Source organism: Penaeus monodon, chromosome 12 (genome assembly GCF_015228065.2).
Source record: "Penaeus monodon isolate SGIC_2016 chromosome 12, NSTDA_Pmon_1, whole genome shotgun sequence".
Taxonomy (NCBI): domain Eukaryota; kingdom Metazoa; phylum Arthropoda; class Malacostraca; order Decapoda; family Penaeidae; genus Penaeus; species Penaeus monodon.
Genome location: NC_051397.1, coordinates 18,166,191 through 18,186,190, shown reverse-complemented (window position 1 = coordinate 18,186,190; position 20,000 = coordinate 18,166,191). Strand labels below are relative to the sequence as shown.

Sequence of the window (20,000 nt, the reverse complement as noted above, 5' to 3'; positions counted from 1 at the left end):
TGATCTGTGGTCTCGAGCATAGGGGTGTCGAGCGAGGGTGGCCAAGGCATCAAGTACTACTACCATGGGCACTGGAGTGGGATATGAGATGTGGCTAAGGCGGGCCTTGCTCCCACATTCTTTCAGTACCCCAGTTATCAGGTACAACACTGTGGGTAAGATGGCTACTCCTCCTGTTTAAAGATAATTTCTTAACATAATATAACATATTAACATAAACATTAATATATTTATATCTACAAAAACTTTCTTTCTTTAAATACACTGAATGCCTTCTCTATATTAAATGCACTTACCCAAATAAAAGTTACAAAATTATCTGTATTGCAAATGATAAACCCAACAGTTTTTATAATAATAAAAATTACGTATATGATTAAAGTTAACCACTACATCTTACATTACTATAAGATTTCACTGAACTAGAAAATATGTAAACTGGGCTAATATTAACATTAGTACTAGATATTTTGATTGTCTCATTCAATACCACAATACAACCCCAGAAACATACCTGCAGGAGAGCACAGGTTTGGCAGTGCTGTTAGAAGAGTCACTGTAGATGAGAGAAGAGCATCCACTTGGTGACTTTTGGCATGGTGCCTTGGTGGTGCCAGCAGTGATGGCGCTGATGACACAACTTGTGGTGCTAGTCTTGGCTTATGACGGACAAGGGTACACAGACATACCTGGCGAGAGGATGTCATCAGTACATAAGAAGATTTAGAAAAAGAAATGCCATTAATCTAATCAATTTACTTCTCTATTACATAACCTATTAGGTATAACTTTTAATCACTAGACAACTTTTTTGTGATGTATTTTAATGGCAACATGATTAGGATCTTATATTGTGGTAAAGATAAAAATAGTAATCAATATATAAAAGTACATAAGGCCACATAAAGCTTTTTAGCAAAATGCTACTTATCCATCCCATATTCACACACTTTTTTATGAGAAATAACACAGTAAAGTACTGTGGACAAAACTTTTATCTAAAACAAATTCTGATTGTGGCATATTACTTGCAAAGCAGTGAACACCAGGGACTGGGCACTGTTAATCTCCCCTGATTCTTTGCCTTCTCCCAATAGGTCAGCTTCACATCCTTCACACTCCTGATTAGCTGGTTTTTCATCTGAAATAGTAAGTGCATAAAAAATCTCATGCATTCTTAATGACTGAATGGTCTTCAATAAATATCATCTCACCAAATCAGGACAACTAACATTATTTCCTTTAAAGGCATTTTATGGTAAAAATGCTTTGAAATGCTACATCACATGAACTAACAGTTAAATATGTCCAGTAGTGCCCTAACAATAAAACTGCTGAAATTCTATCATATATTCTCTTGTTATCTAGTATATCTAGCTATCAAAAATATTCTGTATCATCATAACTTCGTAGACTGCTTAGGTGTCAGCCATCAAATGTTTAAAAAAAAGAAATGCATCTAATATTTAAGACAAACATTTGCACATCTTTTTAAAAACTGCATTTGTAAAACTTCTTTTCCAATAACTATCTCAAGTAAGACACTAAAAAGCATGCACCCAAACACAGGTTCGGGAACAAAACCTGCCTTTGTGTTTTTTCTTCTTCCTTTTCTCCTCATCCAGAGCCTGCTGGGCAGCTTTCACCACAAGGGAGACAACAGTTACTGCTAACTGGTGTACTTCTGTGTGGTCTGAACTCAAGACTTGCCTAAATTAACATGGAAATAATAATTTTAATAGAGCAGCTGCATAGAAGGCATACATATTCATTGTGAGTAATTTATATTCATAAATTGATATAATCACATTTTTTTTCACCTGTGCATCACTGTTGCAATTTCTGTTGTTAAGCTGTTGTTGGGGCCCACAAGCTTTATTGGAAATGGGGAAGACAACAATGTTTCAAGCGACTTCAGGCATACAATGCTGCGGTCTGGGTCGTCACTATGAATGGGGCTACATAACCACTCTAGACATATACCTGTAGGAAATACATTTCATCTTTTTACGGATATCTTCATAATATTTTATGCAGTATATAATGTATAGATAGGTAGTAATTAAACAAGTGAGTGAGAGTGAGAGAGTGTGTGAGAGAGAGAGAGAGAGAGAGAAAGAGAGAGAGAGAGAGAGAGAGAGAGAGAGAGAGAGAGAGAGAGAGAGAGATGGAGGGAGAAAGAGAATGAAAGAGAACGAAAGAGAGAGAGAGAAAGAGAGAGAGAGAGATGGAGGGAGAAAGAGAATGAAAGAGAACGAAAGAGAAGAGAAAGAGAGAGAAAGAGAGAGGAAAGAGAAAAAGAGAAAAAAGAGAGAGAGAGAAAGAGAAAAAAGATAGATAGAGAGAGAGAGAAGAGAGAAGAGAGAGAGAGAGAGAGAGAGAGAGAGAAAGAGAGAGAGAGAGTGAGAGAGAGAAAGAGAGAGAGAGAGAGAAAGAGAAAGAGAAAGAGAAAGAGAGAGAGAGAGAGAGAGAAAATGCATGCAAGGTTGCTTCTAGTGTCCAATGGGAAGAGGAAGTAATTGCAACTGTTTTAGTAAATTTATCAAAATAAAATGTACATATTATTATGCTTCTTAATTATAACTTAATAAACGCTTTGGTAGATTCTTACCTAAAAGCAGGTAAAAGCGATCAGTATTAATGACTTCTACAGTCTTTGTAGGTGTTGTGGTGGGTGACGTAATGTTAACAGAGGTAGGACTATCATCAGTGCCATTCATTTCCTCCTCTCCAACCTTGTCAAAGCCTCCATAACTGAGCCAAAGGGCAGCAGCATAGAGCATGGGGGGCCAGGCACTCCTGTAATAGGGTCGCACTCCATCCACACTTTCATTTGAGTAGAATGCCCCTCCGTCGTGAGGCAGCTGACTAGAAAATTCTGCAAGCATAAATAAACAAATAATAAAAAATAATAATAACAAAATATTTTGCCACTACCTTCACAAGAATTCTGTTAACTAATTAGTGACTTTACAGATGAGCAGTTTGTTTTAGTGAGTCATACCTGGAGGTAAAGAGAGCAGTGCATGATCCTTCAGTGCTGCCAGCCATGACTTGGACAAAGCCACAAGTTCTGGCTGCACTAAGCTCAATAAGCTTTCTTCAGATGACTGTGTAACAGTCTCAGCTTCTGGTCTTTCATCCTCACCATTTTCACTTTGCTCCCCACAATCTGCACCTTTCAAAGCCACAGCATACACCTGTGTGTAGATAACATACACATTACGCTTTCCTAATCACCTTACTGATGAGCTTAGTGGACTTACTGATGAATATCTAATAATGGTGATATAACCCAAGCAGCTTACAACTCACCTCCGCCCAGGCTTTGAGTATAGCTAGCTTCTCCAATGTGGCAGCACTTTCATTGTACAGCCCCTTGGTATTACCCTTATTCAACTTGGCCAAGGAAGACACTAGAAGCTGATGGACACGACGCAGGTCATTCAAATCTCTGGCCACACCTGGGAAACAAATCATCTATCTTTTTTAACTTTTGAAAATACAAACCAATTAAAAAAATCACAAAAAAAAAAAAAAAAAAAAAAAAAAAAAAAAAAAAAAAAATTATCAACAATATGATATTTCATAAGAATTAAAATGAGAAGAGGTACAAATGAGAACAAATAAATTTAATAGTTCAAGGTTTAATAGACAATCCTTTAGATTATCATCTTCAGGGAGTTGTCAAGAGTTTATAAATCCAATAATGACACACTCATCTCTCTAAAAACAATTTCACTAAATTTTGACCTTACCAGAGCATATCCAGGCACTGCACACCTCACAAGCTCGAGCTGTTACATGAGAAGCAGTCTCAGGGGCAAAAGCAGGACGTAGAGCTGCCCCCACCTAGGATCAACAGGAAATAGTAATCAAACTAAATAAAAACACTTGAAACATTTATCTATCAATAAAATTGAATATGACTTACTATTTCCATACCTGGAATCTTCCAATATGGAACTTTTTACTAATGTTCTCTCTCTTTAATAGATAAAATTGAAAATAATGATGAATAACACAAACTCAATAATGTGTGCACAAAGATGATCCCCTAACATATCAATTAGATATACCTTATGTATTTACTCTATCTCCACTAGCAAAGGAGACAAAATATGACTCACCTGAGCTTGATACTGTTCAAGTATTACATGGCCTGGAAATTCAGGTTCCGGAATGTGAGCAAATTTATTAATAACAAGGTGTAAGATGTGCAGGCCCTCTAACCGCAAGTCATCGCTATCACTCGTTGCGCCCATGAAGCCCATGCGTACTAATTCACTCAAGTGCAATACCAAGTAATCTCCTGAAGAATAAAAAGAAATTAGCTGTGAGTTTCAGGATATTTTTTATCGCCTAATTCAAATGTGTGCTTTCACAAGGCTGTTTCTCCAAATTTAAGTACTTTTTTCACTTCAGTTAAGTAAATACTCATTTGCTAAATAATGAAAAAGGAGGAAAACCACAAAGAAGAGAACACACACCCTTCATCTTGGTGGTCTGCATCTCCCTGGCAAGAGCTAAATCAAAGTGGGCACGATTATTCTCACACTCCTGTATGATCTTGGCAATGCACTGAGCAGCAAACACCCTTGTGGTCCACCGTGGGGGGATGCTCGGATGGGGGTCTGGCTCTCCCCCAGTGTGGATCTGTACCATGTCATCATCATCTCCACCATCACCTGCTTCTCCTGTGTCTTCACCTGATCCACTTTCTGAGGATGAAATGCAATTATGTATGTGATTCTTAAACAGAAAAATGAGTTATTTATCTATAATATGACTAAGACCAGCAAAATTCTTTTTTAAGACAAGTGAGAAAACTGAAACACAAAATATCCTTGCACATGCATATAAACCAACAAATCAATTTCATGATTCTCCTCAGCAGTACTAACCTGATGCACTGGTGAGGACTTCCCTACATAGTGTTAACCACAGGTTGAGGTGAGAGGTTGCTAGAGCTTGCAATGTTGATGTCAAAGTGTGATGCACATTTCTTACAAGTACACAGTCTGTTTCAGTGTCCAGGAGCCCAAATAAGACACCAGGGAGGCCAGTTTCTGTCATCATCAGTCCTTGGAGAAGATCAATAGTTATTTAACTGGGTTTATTATATACTGACCTTCCAGAAATGTATTAGATTTTAAAATATTTCTGCTACTCTACTTACTTGCTAACAATGCTCACAATAACTAATTTTGTGCATTTTCTATTAAAAAAAAAATATATATATATATATGTTTCTTGTTTAAATTTCATTAATGCTGAAAAAAATCTAGCAATAACTATTTCCTAAATCTTATTTCCATGCATCTTGCAAATGTTTTTCTGTACCTTGATCAGAATCTTCATTTCCTTGTGCCAGACTCAGTGCATGCTCACATACTTCCCAAGCTTCTCTCTGTGACAGCTGCCTCAGGCAAGACACTGCTGACCGGCGCAGTAGGAGATGGTTGCAGCTCAACTTTCTCTGTTTTACATTTGATATTTTAAAAAAGAGAAAGATCAGTAAAAATTGTAATTGGAATTTGAACTTTTACTTCAGCATATAAATCAAATATAATAAATGCAACCAACTAATTAATTCATCATTTGCACAGTAAAAGCCCTTCAACTCACCACAAGCATAGGAACAAGGGAAGACAGATTGACATGTCTTGGGGCAAACATGTGCATTTGTTGAAGGCAAGCAATGGCTTCTGCTTGTACTAGAGGGTCTGGGTGTTCTTGCACCAGCTCACATCCACACAGGAGAGACCATCGCACCATCACCACACTGCTGCTTGTACCTGTTTCAGTTTGACAAGGCCATTGTCAATAAAATACCATTTGTACACAATAATATTTGTTCTTCCCTACTCTTTGTAACAGCTGTAAATTGCCAAAATTAGAATCTCTTCATTATGCTTGTTAACCCTTTGCTGACGGTTGGCATGTACGCACATGCCATGGTATGGCGGGACTATCTGCCATGGGCATGTACATACATGCCATGGTGTATGTATGGACATACAAGATTTTTTTTTTTGTACAATCAAGGCAAAATATTATTTTTCTGCCAATGAAGGTGTGATTAAGTCATTTTTAACACTTTCTCATTTTTACTATGAAAAAAATAATAATAAAAATAAAAAAAAAAAAAAATAAATAAATAAAAAAAAATAATAATAATACAACAAACCGACGATTTCAACTCCATGATGCCACACACTGCTTATTTTATTCAGACTATACACTGAATAATGATCAACTATGGAGTCTATATAACAACAAAAATATCCTTCACTCTCAATTTATCAGGAAGTTTGGCAAGTAGAGACTTTAGAAAATAATGAAAACTGAAAATACAACATATCTTCGTAGTATTACGAAGAAACGGCATGGGATGCTGGTATTTGGCATGAGTGGTCGCGCATGCTAGGGCGACAATATAAGCCCCCAGCAGCGAGGTCTGGGCCACTATGAATACTACCCATCGGGAAAGGGTTAATTCACAAATATCATATAATCTAATAATACTATAACGTCAATAATTTCAATATCAATCTAATATCAGCAAACAACACATAAGAAATAACCTGGAGAAACTAATCTTTGAAACAGAAATCACATTACAAAAGAGAGAGAGAGAGAGAGAGAAAAGAAAAACTACTACTACTACTACTAATAATAATAATAACAATAATAATCCACCTTGAAGCTCAGGGCCAACGGTTGTAATAAGAGCCTGCAGACATTTTCCAATACACTGATGAACTTCTGCAGTGTGTAGTGGGACAGTGAGCAAGAGTTCTAGGAGCAGGGCAAGAGAGGGCTCAACATAAGAACGGAACATTGGACCTCCAGAATCTGCTATCATGGATAGTGCATGTAGTGCCCACACCTGTAAAATATAAATAATGTATTTAAAATGACATCACTAAATAAATAATGTAATAATAAAGAACATATTAACAATAATAATATATAAAAAAAAAAATGAAGATGATGATGATGATGATGATGATTGATGATGATATTAATGACGATATTAATGACGATATTAATGACGATATTAATGATGATATTAAAAATATAATAATAATAATAATAATAATAATAATAATATATCATATCAATAATAATAATAATAATAATAACAATAACAATAAAAAATATAATAATAATAGTAATATTAATAATAATAATGATGATAATAATAATAATAATAATAATAATAATAATAATAATAGTAATAATGATAATGATGATAATAACCATTGTCATCATCATCATCATAACAGTAGTAGTAGTAGTAGTAGTACTGTCATTATTATTATTATAATAATAATTATAACAACGATAAGAGGATGAGAATAAATAAAATAATAATAATAATAATAATAATAATAATAATAATAACAATAATAAAAATAACAATAATAATAATAATAATAATAATAATAATAATAATAATAACACAAACCAATTTTCATTTAATAATGAATGAAACTACAATATATTTCACAACTTTATAATCAAAGCTCACTACTTCTACAACTCAAAAGGAAGATGACACCTTACACATTTACCTGCACAACAGGAGATGTAGTGTCCTTTGCAAGTGCCAACAGGATGCTTATGGAGGTGCTGAGATGCTGGCCTGATCCCATACCACCTACATATCGGTGTAAACAACCAAGTGCTAGTGAGTGGCCAGTTCGACTGACAGCATCACGGGCACTCTTCAGTTTATCAAAACTGTTCTGTGCCATTTCAGCCACAAATCTGGGATCTCCAACAACCTGGGCCATGCGCCCAATGGCTTCACCAGATGCACATCTCAGTGTTGAGTTGGGGTGTGTTAAACCTCCCTGAAATACAATAAAGCAGGATTGACATGACTCCCTTTTATTATTAAAAACCTAAGTTTTTCTTTGAGTCAAACTCTAAAACTAGTCAACTGATATCCTTTTTCTTATTTCTCTTCTCTATCTCACCAACAAAAGAGAAGTTGCTGCTTTCTTCACATCATCTTGACCAAATGATGCCTTGTTGTCACTCAATCCTTTTAGTGCACTTAAGACAGCTGTAAATATATTCATCTGGACAGCTTCTTGGCGCTGACTCTTTGCTGCACGAATCATATCTCCAAACAGATTCAGCATCTGGAACATAAATCACACAATATCATAAATTAATGAACAATCAAAAGCCCATAAGCAAGGGGATATTATGAAAACCAAAAAGATTTATCTCATAATCAAAAAATCTTACCTTCAAGCGATGCTTATTGGCAACTAATGGAAACATTTGTCCAAAAAGTATAACTGATGCATCAATCACTGCAACTCCAAGAGGCAGTGGACCAGCAACTGACTCGCCCTCTGGTAGCGGCCTATACAAAAAGGTGGAATCGTGTTCAAGAGCTCCTGATCCACTGGCACTGTTTGCTTGAAGCTAAAAGCCAAAAAGAAATTGTTTAATGTAAATATATCTCTTTCTTAAAGTAATTCCAAAATATAAGTTAAATCAATGTTATGTCTCACATAATGCAAATCTATAAAAAAAAGTAAAATATACAATATAATATACCTGTTTTAATTACCTCAAAACTATAAAAGAACATGTATCAACTTTCAACATATCATAATATCCAGATATATGAAAGTTGCATAAAAATAAACACAAGGAATAATTATTCCTACCTGATCCTCTATGGCCTTATGGTGAGTATGGTGCAGCCAAGTTCCCAGGATGATTGAGTCATCCGCATGACACATGGTACGGAGAAGGGAAGTTGTGGTGTTGGCACCACTTTCTGCCAGTGTAAACTCACTCACCAGGAGTTTCAAGATACTTGTATAGTGACCTGGTAATACATCAGTATATGAAATATATTCTACAAATACAAACACAGAGACAAAAATGATAACTTCATATTCTACAAAGTATTCTTTCTATAAAATTAACAGCTTTTACTCTTACATTATATATGTATCATATATTCATGGCAATAATATTCTTTAATTTATAAAAAATATAAAGACAAAAATTATCATTCCTTTATGTTAGCAAATAAAAAAACTTCATTACACTTAATAAGCAGCTAACAGCCCTTCAAATGATGTCATAACATGAATCATATTGTATTTGTACTCACTTTCAAATGACTGCGGAGGAAGGAGTGCCAATACTTCATAGAGTCGCAAACGCACCATGGCTGTAGATGCCTTGAGGTGCTGGCCATACTGTTTGACAATATGTGTTATACTGCAATAACAGAGATATAACAGAGACATGCTTAAAATCATCAAAATCAACAATGTCACTATCACATTAACCCAATGCCGACATGTGATTTCCTGGGTTGTGCCCTGAGCCCCACTGCTGGGGGCCATGTCATCACCCTAGTGTGCATGGCATGACCTTACATGCCCCCAGAAAACAGGATTGGCGTACCATGGTATGCATACACATGCCACCCGGAATATAGTCCACGCATGGCATGGCATGTACGTACATGCCACCCGGCAGTTAAGGGTTAAAAACATTCATCACTTTCAAAATATTCTTCTTCAAATGTCATTTTAGCATATGTGGTGAATACCTCGACAGCATGAGAAGAGCAGCTTCAATGGGAAGGAGAAGTCTGCGCACAGTGTCTTCAGCTGCAAGATCTGAGCAGTGAAGCAAGAAGCTGTGCATGGATGCTAGGGCTCCTGCTCGGCCTTCAAGTGTCACCTATAAGCCACATCAAATCATTAATTTTTAAATCATTTTTATAATAAAAAAAATTCTTAATACTATAGAACAAGAAAAAACAAAACAATTATCAATGCTACAATTTTCCAACTTCTCGTACCTGCCAAGTAAAGGCATCTCCTCTTGCCTTTTCACTTTCAATTTCTTTACTAGACCTTGGGAAGGAGTTCTTCCACAACAGCAACATTCGTGGTAGCAAACCCCTTACAACACCTATGCCTATAAAAAAAGAAAAGAGTTATCCAGTGTGTAACAATTAACTTTAATTACTAAGTAAATTAATCTCCAAATCCTTCTCAATATTGATAAATAAAAATTATACTGTTACATTACTAGTCACCCATAAATGTTAAGTCTTGCATCACTAAAAACTCACTGACCCTCAGTGTTCAGAAAAGGCTGATAGACTATGTCCTGATTGTTAGGAAAGGGGACAGGTATGGAAAAGCAGAAGGCAAGCTTTTAGTATGGCAGGTCAAGTGGAATCAAATCATATCAGACAATGTTAATTCTATTTCTATGAATCTGATTCATGCTTACTCATGTCAGGCTGAGGTTAGACAAATACTGCACTATAACAAAAACAATAAAAAAAAAAAAAAGAAAAAAGAAAAAAAAAATGGGTGACAGTTTACAAGTCCTACAGGGGAGATTCCATACCTAGAGTCATTATAGAACCAATGATGAGCCATCCTGCTTGTGTACGCTGTAATGATAATCGAGAGTTCTGACTTGCTGATCTTAACAACTCCTCGGCAATATTGAAAAGCACTTTGCCACGCATGTGAGGAATGCCAAGGGGTGTCTTCTGCACACAGCCAACAAGTGCAGAGACCACACAACTGGTAGAAGAATACCTTTGTTATTATGCAATTAAAAAAAAAAAAAAAAAAAAAAAAAAAAAAAAATATATATATATATATAATATATAAATTTTAAAAATATATATTAATTATTATATATAATATAATATATATATATAATATATATTATAAATTTTATATATATATTTTATATAGAAATATTTTAATATAATATAAATATATATATAATATATATATATAAAAAATACATATAAAAAATATTAATAAATTTTTTTTAAAAAAAATTTCATAAAATATACAATAATAACATAATTAACACACATAATATATAAAATTAAAAAAAAATAATTTTGAAAAAAATTTTTTATATAAAAAAATATATATCAAAAAATATATATAATATAAAAATAAATTACATAATATAATATTAAAAAATTATAACAATAATAACCCCAAAAACACAAAAAAAAAAAAATTAAAATAAATATATATATATAAAATATAATATTAATATATATATATATATATATAATTATAATATATTATATATAAAATTATTATATATTTAAAAAATATATAATAAAATATAATAAAAAATATAATAATTTTGGTTTTTAAATTATATTTAAATATATAAAAATATATATAATATATATAAAATATAATAATATAAATTTTAAAATATATATATATATAAAATAAAATAATTCCATAATATATTTATATACACCCCAAATAATATATATATATATATATATATATTAATTAAAAATATATATATAAAATAAAATAAAATATTTAAAAAATAAAAATAATATTAATAAAATTTAAAGAAATTAATATAAATATAGATTATAAAAAAGAATTGTTTTAAATTTATATCCAAATTTTTAAAAAAATATTATTTAATAAAATAAAATAATATAAAAAAAAATTTATTAATATTGTAAAACTCAAAAAAACTCCAAAAAGGTTAAAAAAGAAAAAATTTTAAAAAAACCAATTTTCGGGGGGGCTAGGGGCATCCCAAAGGTTTTAACCAATAAATCAAAAACCTAGAACCAAAAATATTAATCTTTGGGGAAAAAAACAAAGATAATAGTTGAAAAAAAAAGGGTTACACCTTTTTATACAAAACTTTCTTTTAAAAATATTTTAAAATTTTAAAAATATTTTTGGGGGAATTTACAAAATAATAATAAAAAGAAAATTACATTAAAAAAACTTTTTAAAGAAAAAACTTTTGAAAAAAAATGGTAAAAAATTTTCCTAACTGGCTAGCCCTTAAAAAAATTTTTAAGAGACAACAAAAATTTGTGGGTCCCCTTCTTTTTTTTTCCCCCCCCGGGGGGGGCTACCCTTTCTCTGGGCAACACAAGAGAACAAAGTCTTTAGGTCATTTCTAATTCCAAAAGTTTTAGCTTTTGATATTCATATAAAAAATATACATAAACAAGGTTACTCTTTTTCTACTCGGCTTCTTCAAGATCCACAATAAGTCAAAGATAAATGAGGCATTCCTTCTCCCTTACCTCCCTTTCCTTCTTCATGTTAGTTAAAATATGGAGATTCCTTACCAACAGTATTCATATGCTTAATAATAAGCTGTGTGATCTCCTTGCAAGCTGCAATCTGTGCCTTCTCACCAATCATGCGACCTAATGTAGCCCTAAGAATAAAGTTGACACATTTGCGGGAATATACAGCATCAACATGGGAGGTAGTAGCCTTTGGACTGGCTACCAGTTCAGTTAGATGAGCAAGAAGTGTGGAGATGTTGCGCTCCAACCAAAGCGCACCCAACTCTTGTACCAGCACAACATATGCCTGGAATTATTTTTGAAAAATCTTAATAAGTAATGTAATCAAAATGGGATATGAATTGTGTTAATTACACTATAATTGTAATACAATAAAGAGCAAAATATCCAGTACTCAAAAAATTATACAGCGGAAGGATAATTAACATTTTATGGCATTGCATATTCATATGTATTTTCTTCTAATGTGTTTTAAGTTAAAAAATATCAAATTTAAAGAATCATTAATTAATTAAACTATCATCTTGAGCCCTTTAGAAAAAAAAAGAGTACAGAAAAAAAAAATTCCAATCTGCCATACTAATCACTCCTTGTGGCAGAGGCTGAAGTTTTTAAAATCCTCACCTGAGTAATCCCTACTCGAACTTCCCTTGACACTGACGAGGACCCTTTTATCATCTCTCCAGTGCCCTTCAAGAAGCTGTTGCCTCCTCGCAGAAAGCCTGTTAAAAGGACTGTCAAGGCCTCTTCCAGGGACAGTAATTTCAATGGACCTCCTTTGCTAGTTCCTGAAAACAAATTGATGTAATAATAGGGAAAATGTTGCTGACAGCTGAAATTCCTGAAAATTTAGAAAAAAAAAAAAAAAAAAAAAAAAAAATATTTCTTTAAAGTTATTAACCCTTTGCCGACGGGCATGGTATGTACGTACATGCCATGCCCACTGTGAGTTTACTTGTTTAATTGTTTTTACACATAGATGGCTACACTTGTACTAAGTCACCAGTGAGCCAGTTACGAGTACTGCCTGTCTCGCCCGTTCATCCTTTTCGTTGATTTACAAAAATATTTAACGCTATCTTATTTTGCTGTTACTAATGTTTATAAGATTATATTAATTCTAATGTTTACAATCAAAATAACAACATCGAAGTTCATAGCACTAGTAAACAATTCGTTTTTCCTGCCAATACAAGGAAAGATGAAATCAGGTAAGGTCACAAGATCTACTAATTGACTCCTTTGTGGCTAAGCACTAGCAGAGCCATCGATGTGCAGAGACATTTCACAAAAATATGAAAAATGAGCACAGCATATTCCCCATTTTTTATTCATTTTCCCCGTCGGCAAAGGGTTAAAAATACACAGAACAAATCTTTTAAAAAGATTCCATTTCAATTATATTCATTAGATTGTTCCAATACAGACACCATATTCATCACTTTAAACACTATTTCTCATACAGAAAGTTTTTAAAAATTCATAAAAAAACTGCAAGGTCATAGATATCCTTATACCTAATTATAATCAATGGAAGTGACAGTAGGTCATACAAACAGGCTGTGTATTAACACCACTTTTGTGAAATAGGATATTTAGCTTTAATTTTGTTGCTGATGCCATGACAAAAAAAATAAGGCAAAAGTCTGGAGACAACCTCAGTTTAAAACAATAGTTTAGAGATCTGGGGTATGCTGGCAGGTCTGGCTAAGAGTATATTCTCATAATGAAATAATGAAAAAAAGGCTAAAATAAACAAATTAAATGAGAGCAAATTCACATTTACTCATATACCTTTCACAAATTCCTTTGGTGGATTCTGTGTTGTTGCTAGTACAGTTCCTAGTAGTTTGGCAACAGTGCATCGGACATCATAACTACTATTGTCAAATGCTCTGTAGCAAAGCTGTGACAAGTTTTCTATCTCAGTTGTATATAAGAAGGGTGCATGTTTGGTCATCTCCATCAAACACTGTTGAATAAAGAAAACCAATTATTAATGTGAATGACAACGAGAAAGACGTTAAAAGGGTGACACATTGACAATAAAAAATGAAATGAACACACAATAAAAGAATAAATAAGTAAAAATGGTAATAATAATAATAATAATAATAATAATAATAATAATAATAACAACAACAATAATAATAACAACAACAACAATAATAATAATAATAATAACAATTATAAACATTAATATATAATCTCAAGATCTTCACTATAAAAATATTTGCACTATAGAAGTTAAATCTAATAATTTTTCACACAGCACTTCTCTAAAAAATAAATAACACATCACTATATATATATACATATAGTATTAAGCCCAAAAATTACCTATAATAACTTGAATGGGAAAAACAACATACCAAAGCTGAAGCACATCTCACAGGAAGGGCACGATCTGTGAGGCCCATCTTGGCTGCCTTATATATATCCTTGTGTACATTTCCTGCAGCTGTTCCCATGCCAGCTGTGATTTTCTCTAAAGTCATCATTATCTCTATCCGCAACTGTGACTCTGCATTGCGTAAAGCCTTAAGGAGTATCTGGACAGTTTCTTCATAAGAACGCCCCATCATTCGTCCTAGTTTTTCATACATTGCCCCTATGCAGGTTACAGCAGCTCTGTTAATATAAAATATGTTTACTTGTTTATCTGAAGGCAAAAAAAATATTACATAATTATGACACATTTGTGTTACTTCCAAATATCAAATAGAATATACATTTCTGTAATAAACATAACATTAATGATACTGCCAACTCTTAACTACTTACAATCTAGTTGGAAGGTAGCTTGGTGAATCATCCTTATTCTTGAGAACATCATTACACTTGTTGATGGTGTCAAACAACAAAAAGGTGTCTCCCACACTAAACAAAGTGGCAAGGCATCGTGCTACCAGTTTACGAGTAGGTGGCCCTGGAGATTCATTCATCTGCCCAACCAGCTGAGCAACTAACTGTTTTTGGCATCCTTTAATATCAGACTGAAAATGAATTAAAACAAAACTGTATAATCATATATATGACTACTGTACAGTAATTATGGATGATATGAAATATTTAGACCACAGAGTACCTATAGGTCACTTAACCTTAATGTCAAAATACCTGTAGTAAGAAACCATGAAAATGTTTTAGGATATAATTTGGATTCAACAAAAGATAGTTTATTCATGATATTAAGGAAGATGGATGGAGAAAGAAAGAAAGAAAAAAAAGGAAAAGAAAGAATGAAAAAAAAAATATATATATATACACATACAGTAAATCAATAACGAGTATAAGCATTTTTTTTCCCCTTTCGGATAACTGCCACCACATAGTCCATCCGGGGAATATACCTCTAAAAAGGATGATGGCATCTAGGGATAGCTCAGTTCACATATAAAATATTCATGAAACTTTTATGTGTCACTTGTCAGCCATTAGCAACAACCTTAACCCTTTTAGCTTGGGAAAACATGAAAAAGGAAATAAGGAACTTATTGGGTAAAATGAAGGAAAGGAAAAGAAAAAGTGCCATAAGGATGATATCCAGTATTTATTATGCAGAGATCTATCACTATAGCTCTGTTAATTGCCTTGGGCTGAGCGACACCCATGGCTTCTGTCCCTCTGACCCTCCAGAAGAAAGGACAACAAAAAATACTGATATATATTCAAAAATGCAAAACTTCAACCCATCACCATCAGAGTCCAGAGGATTATTAGTAGATTATAGTGGACGGTTTACGCTAGCTCTTACCATCGTATTTGGTTGTCCACTGCTGGAGGGCCATGCTGAATCTTTAACCTGAAGTAAATCTCAAACTTAAGATAAGCACATCACTTTTTTTTTCAGCATGTTAATAACATACTGTCTTTTTTCTATGAATTATTGAGTTTTTTTCCTTTTTTCCCTTTCATCCCATAGTTTCCCTACATACTTTATGCTCTCTTTCCATTGAGGCCAAGTTTGATGCTAATGTGTAGTGCTTAACAAATGCTACAATAATTCATACGTATATGATCTAATCTATCCGTAGATAACAATCATTTATAAAGCACATATGATCACACAATTAACTTTTTGTATCCAGAAAACTACACGGTAACTAGTGTGTCCAGTCTCAGGAATGAAAAAATTGGCAACTTATTCCAGACTATGCCGTACTCCAATGTGCCAAGTTTTTTCTTTTTTTTTTTTTTTTTTTTTTGAAATGTGTCTGCACATATAAGACAATGTAAAATATTTTCAAAGATGAAGGAAAAGGGTGAACAGGTGAGACAGGCAGTACTCGTAATTGGCTCATTCGTGACTTAGTACAAGTGTAGCCATCTATGCGTAAAAACAATTAATAAAGTAAACTCACAGTGGGCATGGCATGTCATACCCGGTGGCATTGGGTATGACAAATGACTATGTCTAAATATGCTCTGTATCTATAAAATTTATAAACAATAATTTCTTACTTCTCATTGAAATTTGCTTCCTTAAATTCCTTATTATCTTTTCTCAAAAGAGACTTGGTGAAGAGTGCACTCCAGAATTTAGGTTGGATTGCCAGTTTGTTCTTTCCTGAGAATCAATGGAGAACAGAGAATCAACGGAGCTGAGAACAGCTATCGTGTTTTTCCATTGTCTTTATAACATTTTGGGGAATTTTTCATACCTACATTTAAAACTGCTTTTCGCAATATGTCATTATAAATAATAATGTTAAAATAAAATTTTGCTATGAAATCATAAGTACAGAATGAAACACAGAAATCCCATTTCAAGTGTCTGGACATAGAAGGTTAGATACACCAGGACATCTGGATTCCTTGTTGGCATAAGAACACATAACACCAAAACCAAATGATAAGGAACTGACCTTGTGTGCTGCTTCTAGCACCTTATCTAAGAACCGGAGCCATTCAAATATGAAGATAGGTCGCTTGGCAGGGGGTAGCTGCTTGAGTGCCTCCTCATTGAGCGTCAGGCTGTGGCTCAGTTCCATCATGGTAGTTCTTTGCCAGAATTCCTCATCAAACTAAAAGAAATAAAAGTAGAGGTCAGAAAATTCATGAAAATATATTGATCATCTGCTAAGACTTCAATACTAGTAATAAGCACACTTTCTACACTTAAAAAAAAAAAAAGTTTCTGCATCTGGAAAGACATGGACCATCTTTATGTATGGTAGTTTGTATTTGCATTCCAGTATTGCAGTGTGAAGACAAATGAATAAAATAAAATTCATTTTGTGAATGTGAAAACACTTGAAGGAATTCATAATCAATAAACACAAAGGAAAGACGTATACAACAAAGCAACTTCTTCATGGGATATAATGTATATATATAATATATATATATATATATATATATATATATATATATATATATATATATATTATATATATTATATATATATATATATATATTATATATATATATATATATATATTATATATATATATTATATATATATATATACATATATATATATATATATATATTATGTATATATATACATATATACATAGGCAGTGGAACTGGGGGGGGGGGGGGATGAAAACTGGTGGAGCGAGAGTATATCTCCGCCCCCCCCAGAAATTGCTGAAAAAAATGTGCTTTACATTTGGTTTTACATGTTCACACTGACTAATAAAAATATGCTATAATTATACTATATCTCATTTTACAGTAGACATGTTGGTTTCCATGAACTTGATTTATTAAAAGTATTGTATAGGTATAGTGGAGTATAGTATAGTAAAGGACAGACATTCCTGGGCTCAAGAATGCCTAAATAGCAGATTGGACATGGAATCTATTTTTTAAGCAAATCGCCCCCTCCCCTCCCCACCACAACAAAACACTGTTGCAATGTTTACTGAGGTCCAGAAACTGATAAAATTGTTTTTAACAGTACCAATATCAACCGCAACAGCTGAACGGTCATTTTCTATGCTCCAACGTGTGAAAAATTACTTGCGTTCAACCATGACACAGCAAAGATTGAACAACGTAATACTTCTACATGCCCACAAAGAAAGAACAGACTCACTTGACCTAACAACTATTGCAAAGCAGTTTGCATCTGTAAACGACAGCAGGTCGAATTTTTTTGGACATTTTTTAATACAAGTTCGACATATTTGCTTTTTTAGAATAATAGTTTGTAGTTTCTATAAACTAAAAACCGCGGAAGTGAGTTTTGCAGTCTACATCTGTAAAGGACTCCAGATTACATTTTGAAAAAAATCTCTATTAAATGTTGTGAAGGGAACTTACAACTGTAAAGGACAGTCAATAAAGTTTTATTTTGGAACTTATTGAACAAGTTTTTTGTGCAGAATGTCATGTTTGCTATTTCTAAATATGTCTTAAGCTTTTGATTTTTGAATCCCCTCCCCCAAGGCAAAGACTCACTTCACCACCTATACCAGGTAATCCAAATCCCCCTCCCCCAAAGCAAAAACTCCCCTCACCACTTGTGACAGGTTATCATATTTGCTTTTTTTGCAAAATATTGAAACAACAAAACAGAACTTCTTCATGGGATATAATGTGTGTATATATAATATATATATATATATATATATATATATATATATATAAATATATATATATATATATACATATATATAATATATCATATAGTATATATATATATATATATATTATATATATATATATTATATATATATATATATATATATATATATATATATTATATTATATATATTATTATATATATATCATCATCAAGGGGCTAACACCGACGGGGGTGCATGGCCGCATCCACCCTTCGCTTCCAGCCACATTGATCCCTCGAGGCGAGTCTCCAGGCAGGCCCACGGTCCATCTCTAATTCTAATTCCTCGCGATGGGTCTCGTCGAGCTGCCCTAGCCATGATCTCCTGGGTCGTCCCACAGGCCTCCTCCACTCAGGGTTGTCTCACAGAGAGACAACCTGATGTGCAGGGTAGTCCACAGGGAAACAAGCTAGGTGCCCATATAGCCTGAAATGGCGATCCCAGATTAAGCAAGTAACAGGTCCCATGCCAGTCTCATGGTGTAACCGCCAGTTGGACACGTGGTCCTGCCAAACGGTACCCCATGATCCGGCGAAGGGACTTGTTACAAAAGGCATCAAGACGAGACTTCAAGAATCCAGGTTTCATTTCCACAGAGCAAAACTGGCAGTATAAAGGCCTTGGAGACACGCAGCTTGGTCCTTCTGCAGAAATCTCCAAATGTTCTTGTTGATTGAGTTCATGGCTCCTGTTGTCAGACCAATCCGTCTGATCTGACAGCCCAGAGATATGGACAACATTACCAAGGTATGTAAAACTCTCTGAAACTTCAACGCTCTCGACTGAACAGGTTCCCCTAACAGCCCCCCAAAGTCCTGAATCTTGGTCTTGGTCCAGGAGACCTCTAGGCCTAAGGGCTTCGCCTCATTGCTAAATACATCAAGAGCTGCCTCCAGTGACTCCAAGGACTCAGATAGGATAGCAACGTCATCGGCTAAGTCAAGGTCTGAGACCTTGATATTGCCTAGTGTTGCTCCACACTGACTTTGGCTAGTAATTCTGCCCATTAATCTGTGTTGGAATTCCCCTGAGTCTCAGGATCTCCCATAGCGATTCTCAATGCACCGAGTCAAACACCTTCTTGAGGTCGATGTAGGTTGCAAGCAACCCACGACCAAATGCATGACGGCATTCCACAATTACTCAAAGCACTAGTATACTGTCTATTGTGGACTTGCCAGGAGTAAATCCAGACTGCTCTGGTCTCTGATGCCTTAATAGGTGGTTGCAGATCCTTCAGAAGAATTGTATGCCACAGTAGTTGCTAATATCCCAACGAGCCCCTTCCCCTTCCCCCAGAAGGA

The 20,000-nt window shown here is 34.0% G+C and overlaps 1 protein-coding gene across 1 annotated transcript in view; it reads right to left on the bottom strand.

The window, feature by feature from the left end:
* LOC119579647 (HEAT repeat-containing protein 5B-like) overlaps nucleotides 1-20,000 on the bottom strand; it is a gene marked incomplete at its 3' end in the record, with an annotated part of 32,131 nt that overhangs the window by 839 nt on the left and 11,292 nt on the right. Inside the window, 30 exon segments of the mRNA XM_037927558.1 lie at nucleotides 1-173; nucleotides 515-689; nucleotides 1,029-1,141; nucleotides 1,589-1,710; nucleotides 1,821-1,983; nucleotides 2,612-2,878; nucleotides 3,005-3,200; nucleotides 3,316-3,464; nucleotides 3,759-3,852; nucleotides 4,131-4,312; nucleotides 4,491-4,721; nucleotides 4,905-5,084; nucleotides 5,344-5,479; nucleotides 5,629-5,798; nucleotides 6,703-6,892; nucleotides 7,581-7,862; nucleotides 7,989-8,156; nucleotides 8,266-8,448; nucleotides 8,697-8,860; nucleotides 9,152-9,261; nucleotides 9,599-9,732; nucleotides 9,854-9,972; nucleotides 10,414-10,610; nucleotides 11,936-11,942; nucleotides 12,155-12,404; nucleotides 12,743-12,906; nucleotides 13,913-14,090; nucleotides 14,491-14,749; nucleotides 14,903-15,114; nucleotides 16,987-17,145. The exon segment at nucleotides 1-173 is cut by the window's left edge and continues 64 nt beyond it. Coding sequence (XP_037783486.1) covers nucleotides 1-173; nucleotides 515-689; nucleotides 1,029-1,141; nucleotides 1,589-1,710; nucleotides 1,821-1,983; nucleotides 2,612-2,878; nucleotides 3,005-3,200; nucleotides 3,316-3,464; nucleotides 3,759-3,852; nucleotides 4,131-4,312; nucleotides 4,491-4,721; nucleotides 4,905-5,084; nucleotides 5,344-5,479; nucleotides 5,629-5,798; nucleotides 6,703-6,892; nucleotides 7,581-7,862; nucleotides 7,989-8,156; nucleotides 8,266-8,448; nucleotides 8,697-8,860; nucleotides 9,152-9,261; nucleotides 9,599-9,732; nucleotides 9,854-9,972; nucleotides 10,414-10,610; nucleotides 11,936-11,942; nucleotides 12,155-12,404; nucleotides 12,743-12,906; nucleotides 13,913-14,090; nucleotides 14,491-14,749; nucleotides 14,903-15,114; nucleotides 16,987-17,115 — 5,097 coding nt within the window.